Source organism: Histoplasma capsulatum, genomic scaffold (genome assembly GCF_000149585.1).
Source record: "Histoplasma capsulatum NAm1 scaffold_5 genomic scaffold, whole genome shotgun sequence".
Taxonomy (NCBI): domain Eukaryota; kingdom Fungi; phylum Ascomycota; class Eurotiomycetes; order Onygenales; family Ajellomycetaceae; genus Histoplasma; species Histoplasma mississippiense.
In genome coordinates, this window is record NW_001813978.1 from 864,206 (window position 1) to 870,958 (window position 6,753).

Sequence of the window (6,753 nt, forward strand, 5' to 3'; positions counted from 1 at the left end):
TTCACACTCTAGTTTGGCTTCAAACTCTGGAGGTCCTGGCGCCATTAGCTCGCTACCTGGGTTCCAGAGGAATATCAGATATTTCTCATGTCGGAATCACAAAGAGTGATTCAACCGAACTGCAACCCTAAGTGGGTTGGATACGATGCGTAAACGGACTGATCTTATGCGAAATAAAACAAACCTACCGTCAAAAGTCATCCAAAGCCGAGAAGCAGAGTATTAGTAAACCTCATCACTCGGCCACAGAGAACAAAACACCTTCAGCTGAAAGCAGGGGCTGTGATAGCTGAATAAGGACGGGGATGTTGCCGCTTCATACTATCAGTTCTGCTGGCTGCCTTTCATAGTTTCGGCATTCTTTTCTTCCGGGGAAGCATGTCACGGGAAACCAATCTGATATCCATGGATGCCAAAGTGGAATTCATCAACACGGAGAATGATCGCCCTTGCGCGATAGCCGGCGATCTCTTCGCCCCACATGGCCCCGGGACCCAATGCATACAGCCGGCGATCCTTGTGGCTTATCGACTTTTGATTCGTTTAAACGACTCATTCTGGCCAGAAGAACAACGGAAACCGTATAGCTTGCAGCCACTAGCCTTGGCCCTGTGGCTGGGCTTCGTTTTCAGTGGGGCTGGAGGATTTATAAATAGAAACCGTTGCATGGGAAATTCGATATCTGCAGAAAGTGGGGTATCAATACTCCGTAGAGGGTGAGGGTTTGATACCCAGTGTATCAGTGGGTTACGCGGGTTACGCAGGTTGCAAGTATCAATCCATTGAGGAAGAGTAAAAGTTATGCGGATTGACCATTCGTGATTCATAAAAAGCTCAGCCACACTTATTTCATTCTTGTAACGAGGAAAATCATGGCGTTGGGGATGTAAAGAGAAAAAATAAGTAGAAAGACAAAATAAATACCCAAAAGAGTCAATGTGGCCCCGAGTCAGGTTCGGCTGCTCAAAAGCGAAATAGCAGAATCCTGTAAATACCCGAAAAGAATCGTAAGGGAGCAGCATATATGCTGTGCTCCGCCAGTAGCTGCTTAATTCATTCGAATTCTAGAAAAAGTAGAAAAAAATAAAACCAGCAGTAATTACCCGGACAATTCAACATTGAAGGCCGTAAACCAACCAGTTAACTCTGCCCTCACTCTGCGATTTTTCGTTAAAACCTAGGAAATATACCCAAAAAGGACAACCGGGATGGTATCGGAGGAACCAAAGAATTGAAAACGAGCCAAATAGAGCAGTGATTTTCTATCGTCGTCCGTAAAACTGAGAAATCGTGCCATGTGGATGGAGAATGCAACTAAGCGGAACGGTGGAGGGGGGGAAACGCAGGCATCAAACCTCAGATCTTAAGCTAAGATATATACCCCAGATCATCCCAAACAGGCTCCCTGTCAGGACTCTCTTCTCTGGGGAGATCATGGTGAAGTTAAGCACGGAAACCATTGGCCAAAGCTTCAGACCAGCCATGATGATTGGGACGAAATCCTAGCCAATATGTGTAGATTAGTTACGTTCTTGAAACCTCACACCACAAATGGGTCCAAATTCATGTCCGACGAAACCTTATCACGCAATTCACGCGTGGAAGGAAACTCCGGGAGCCTCTATGATATGAATTGATTTATAATTGTGCAGGAAATAAACACACCAAAGGTGATAGGGTTAGTTATGTCACCTACCTTATATAATGATTGTTGAATAGTTTTGACATCCTGGCCATTTAAGGCAGACATGGTTACAATAAATAAAGCTGAACTCCATGCTGCGCCAACAGTCTGGTCTATCACAATCTTAAGAACGGTATTCCGGGTATTCCTTTTGGAGTTGGAGCTTTGTGATTCTTCCCACTCCAGTTGATTGGTTTTGGCCCCGCACCATGCTGTCTCGTGGCTAGCCATGTTAGAGTCATTTTCACCTTTGCCTGCCATCGATGCGGGAGGCATAACGGCGTTGTGGTCAGGAGATACTGGATATGCGATTTCGAGATGGTTCTGCCAGAGGACCATGAAAGGCGTTGTGATAAGCGTGCATATCATGAAGCGGATCAATTCAATGTAGTCAAGAGTGAACCTCGTCTGTTTCATTTGATGGCAAAATTAAACCACAGCGTTGAAAAATGCCGCATAAGCAACCCGGGTTAGCATTCTGCTCTCGCTGCCTTGCGTGGTTTTCATACGGGATACCAGGGATGTTTCCCATGAAGAAAGAAACCATCGAAAACCAAATAAAGAGGGCGCGGTGCGGATATTTTGCAGCAGATGATGATGATGATGCCTAGCCAGGATTCCTTCGAAGATGAAACAAAGGCCAAAATCCTAGCTCGGATGCGCATAGGCGAGCAGAGTGGAGGGAATTCAAACGCAGCTTACCTCATGTTTGTATGACGTTATCCCTTGAGCTATTTCATTGGAGCTGCCATTGAGAAGGGCAGATTGGAGGGTGGTCTTAAAAATGGCCAGGCTTGACATGACAGTCAAAGGTGGGCAAATTTGCAACTTGTGATTTAACGAGCGGAAGAAAATATGGGAACGAAAGAAGGATCAGTAGATAGCTGGGGACGAATGTGGAGCTGCTTGTGGGATAATAATGGATAATTCGTGGAATACTGATACAAATTCCTCACAGGATCTTTTAGAAAAGAGACTTCTTAGTGGGGAGTTCTATTTTCCAATTATATTGACGAGCGGCCCTGTTTCTTGAGGCGAACTTGGCACAGAACCTGCATGTTTTTATGTCCCTCTCGTTCTTCTGGTGATAAAAGTGCCAGAGAGACTTGAGAAATATGTTATCCTAGATTAGAAATTGATAACAGGAAACATGTTTAGATCCCCCCAGGATTGGGGCTTGTTTAGAGGCAGTATGCCTAACTCTTAGCAGACAAACTAAGCATGAGCGCCCTAACTTCCGCTGAGAGGAAATGCTATGTCTCCGGTACCTTCAGCACCTTGAGCGTGGCCTTCTATGTTTAACTAACTATGAAACAGTCCGAACATCAGGAATGCCCCAAACATGCTATTTTAGTCTTGCTCAATGCTCCCTGGCCAACTTAACCAGTTGCTGGAAGTCCTATACCTTTTGTAATTATCTACCAGCACAGATTGCAATACTATTCCAGGAACCCCTTACCAAGCAAGCGAATCTTTGAACATTTGGCAAGCGATATTTGATGCAACAGGTTGTTCCATATTTTCCAGCTCTTTGCATACTATTTCCGTATTTAGAGAAATGTGGTATTGTTAGAAGATATATTTGGCTCCATAACTAGTGGATCGAAAGCGAATGTTACTAGTATGGAATGCGAACTTACATTCATTTGCGAGTTTGTATCTGTCACTGGTGCGTGACCTTGTCACTGTCGGCAAGATTTCTTCGCCTGCAGCCCGCTCAAGCTTGAGGTGAGATTTCAAATGCGAAAGAATGATCTCTTGTGCGGATTGGTCATGGGTACCATCTAGTTTGTGGAAGCTATTAGTAGTCCGTGTTTTGGTGAGTTTTAGGTCTCTTGAGTACGCACTGTCTATGTCCTCTTTCACGCTGAGTAGGGAGGGATATCATTCGGGAATAATTAGCCTCTGGGCGGATAAGAAAATATACCGATGAATCTGCGCGATGCCATACCTTCCGGGGCTGCCCAGTGCCTCATACGCCGTTTCGAATTCCCGTATTCTAGATTCAAGGATGGATTTTATGTGATTTGATATTTCTTGACTCTCAACCTGTTTCCTTGCCAAATCGCCGTACACATCACAGCGGATATTTGAGCGGCTTGCGCCTATAGGAGTTATGGAGACGGAATACCAGATGCTTCCTTCTTCAGAAACATGGGTCAGGGTTGTACAGAAAGCATCCAAACTGAATGATCTGGGTTTATCCGTTCTTGTGACGCCGAAGATCGATTGAAGAATCGAACTCGAGCTACTCGAGCTACTCGATTCTCGCTTCACTCGTGCTGCGGTGTTTTTGTCGACATATAGATTCCGAACTGAGTTAAATATTAGCGATCCTTTTTGTTTGACGGACAAAGCGGACAAAACCCTCTCTCTCTTCGTCCCACCCACGCCTTGGTCAGTCATCAAACTCACCGGCCATCTTCCAATTAAATTTGCCTTCAATCTCCCAGCCATCAATCCACACTGATTTCCTTGATATCTGATTCGTGAATCCACCAATTCCATGCCCACCAAGTCCAAGTTCGGGCAGATCACCTCTTGCATCCAAATTCACAAAAATCAACCCATTTTTCGTTACCGCTGAACGAATCTCGAAGAGGCTATTCTGGTTTTTATCAAAGCCTTCCAGACACTCAAACTGCGGCGCTTTGATGAGTCGTCCGCTGGTATTATAGCTCCAGCCATGGTATCTGCACCCGATCACAGTCGAGGAGCCCGACTTCTTCATTGAGATGACTGGATAGGCTCTGTGTCGGCAAACATTGTGAAATGCCCGGATAATGCCATCCTTCCCTTGGATGAGAAAAAGGGGGAATCTACAGATTTCAAACGCATGGTAGTCACCCGGTTTGGTGAAGCGGCTTATGTGCGCGATATAGAGCCATGTCTAATTTTGTAGGCTTGTTATTTTCTGTGTGACCTTTAATTTTTTAACCATGTGGTGAGGGCTTCGGATGGATATTGCATTCCTGTCATAACTAGATTTTGTGAAAAGAGACACCTCCGTCTGAGTTTACAGGAAATGCATGCCCCTACCTTACTAAAGATCGCCCGCCTCTCCAATCGAAACACTTCATCTCCAGTCCACCAGTTCTCGGGGAAGTCAGATTCCTTGAACACATTTGCTGTCGATGATTGACCAGCTTCCGCGGTAGGCCTTTTACTCTCCGATATATGAGCTTCTGGCGAAGCAGCCCTTCTCAACAACAAATCATCAATGCAAGCTACGTTAAGCTGGGAATTCGAACCGAAGGTGCGGAAGGGAAGAGCAGATCTCCTGAATGTATTGCCATCTTTCAGCGTCATCGCGAGTATAGCGAGGAGGATAATGAGAATAGAGGTGGGGGCATAAGTATTGGCTAGAAATGAGGATAAATACTCCATCCTCCTTGGTTCGAAGTGTATTTTTAGCTGAAGTTATTTCTAGAGAGCAGCTCCAGTGTAGTAATATATCCTCCAAATCACTGATCAACTGGCCATAACTGCTCCAGCTCTCATAAGGTAGTTGCCTCTTTTTGTGCTTACCTTGCTCAATTCCTCGACAATTAAATATACGGACACCGTCAGTTGCAGCCACTTGCACAATCGCACATCTTCTTTTCCCGCTCATCGGTCGCGAAAGATATAACTTCCACATTTAACACCTTGGCCTGCAATCCGGCGTAGTTGTGTTTTCTCAGGCCAGATAGTCATTGTACTGCTGAAATATTTTTCCCAATCAGGTCATAACTTCCATCTGCTCAGTCACTGGTTGGAATGGATCTTAGACTGGGCTTAGTTGGCGCCTCGTCCAAGGCTTCCCACCCCGGCAGCCACGTAATTGGACTAACTATTACTTCTTCTCGAGGAGTATAGCCCTCGCTGTCAAAGAAGGGAACCCAGCACGTTACAGACGGAAATACCAGTTGGCACAAAGGAGGGTCCCAGGATGGGAAAGTGGCTGATATGGACGATTCTTGGAGGTTCAGGATCCCATTCTGCTGCGGTTGATATGTCAACATGTATGATGATGTGGACTAGGTGGATGAGGGTCAGGAGAGCACCATGTATGTATGTACTGTACAAGAATGATCTGTTTGGAGAACTACGCATAAGTGGCATGCAAAGCAGGATGCTACGTTTGTACCGGACAACTAGAAAAGATACTCACGATAGTATGAATCTGTGGAAACTACGATTTTAGGCATAAATTGTCCTGGAGGGTTCAGAAGGCATATATGTCGGCCTTTTATTAAATGTAGGTGTGATGCCAAAGGATACACATGGTGATGATCTGGTGACTAGTTACAGAGAACTGTAGCAACTTGTGCGGAGTGGTTGTTCCCGCCCTCCACCGCCTTTTCCGGATCTTCGCTCGCTTTCTCGAGCCTATGCTGCTCAGTGACCAGGTCAAAGACCCGACTTTGATAGTCTGAAAAATCCAAACAACAGTTATTTTCAATATTCCGCAGGAAACAATCTACCAGGAAAATAGGGCGAGATTCAGCTCACATGCCACTCCAGTCTCTTTGGCCGGATTCAAAATTCCCTCGTTATACACGCCATTCTGCAAGTTTCCCTGCGCCCTTTCACACAGCTCATAGTCTTCCATGGCCACCTGACGAACAAATTTGAAATATGCTTCGAACTTCTCGTCTGATTCGAGATGGTAGTAGTCGAATTCCATCCTAGTAACGTTAGGATCACCAGTTGGACAAACGCGGAACGAGGACATTCCTCCACCGTACACGTTTAGTGTGCAATTTGGAAAGAAGTAGAGGAATAACCCGTCATCTGGCTTCTTGGGGTCGGCGATATGTTGGGAAAAGTTCAAGTGGTTATAGACAGTGTAGAATGTCGGGGGGTAATAGATAGAAAATGAAGGGTGAGTATATTGACAATGTAGACATTCTTGATAACCATCCACCCTGTAGTCATCTGTTGTCAGCCAACAGTCAAGGAAATCGGCAAATGACGTGTGCAATGGACGATATCGTACATAGTTTTCCAGTTGAAGCTCCCTTCATACTTGATGGTGCGGTAGAGACGGGAGCCTAGTAAAGTCCACTTTTGCTAGAAGGGGCTCT

At 45.4% G+C, this 6,753-nt stretch overlaps 2 protein-coding genes across 2 annotated transcripts; both read right to left on the minus strand.

Annotated features, from left to right (window-relative positions):
• Positions 1–1,349: 1,349 nt before the first annotated feature.
• HCAG_05112 (predicted protein) lies at positions 1,350–2,485 on the minus strand (the record flags this gene model as incomplete). The annotated part of the gene is made up of 3 exons (XM_001539595.1): positions 1,350–1,502; positions 1,697–2,092; positions 2,387–2,485. 3 exons carry the CDS (start codon positions 2,483–2,485, stop codon positions 1,350–1,352), a joined length of 648 nt encoding a protein of 215 aa, XP_001539645.1.
• A 654-nt stretch (positions 2,486–3,139) lies between these two features.
• On the minus strand, positions 3,140–6,353 carry HCAG_05113 (predicted protein; the record flags this gene model as incomplete). The annotated part of the gene is made up of 10 exons (XM_001539596.1): positions 3,140–3,222; positions 3,325–3,468; positions 3,532–3,551; positions 3,612–3,999; positions 4,100–4,574; positions 4,724–4,964; positions 5,279–5,337; positions 5,582–5,667; positions 5,976–6,098; positions 6,179–6,353. 10 exons carry the CDS (start codon positions 6,351–6,353, stop codon positions 3,140–3,142), a joined length of 1,794 nt encoding a protein of 597 aa, XP_001539646.1.
• Positions 6,354–6,753: the final 400 nt, after the last annotated feature.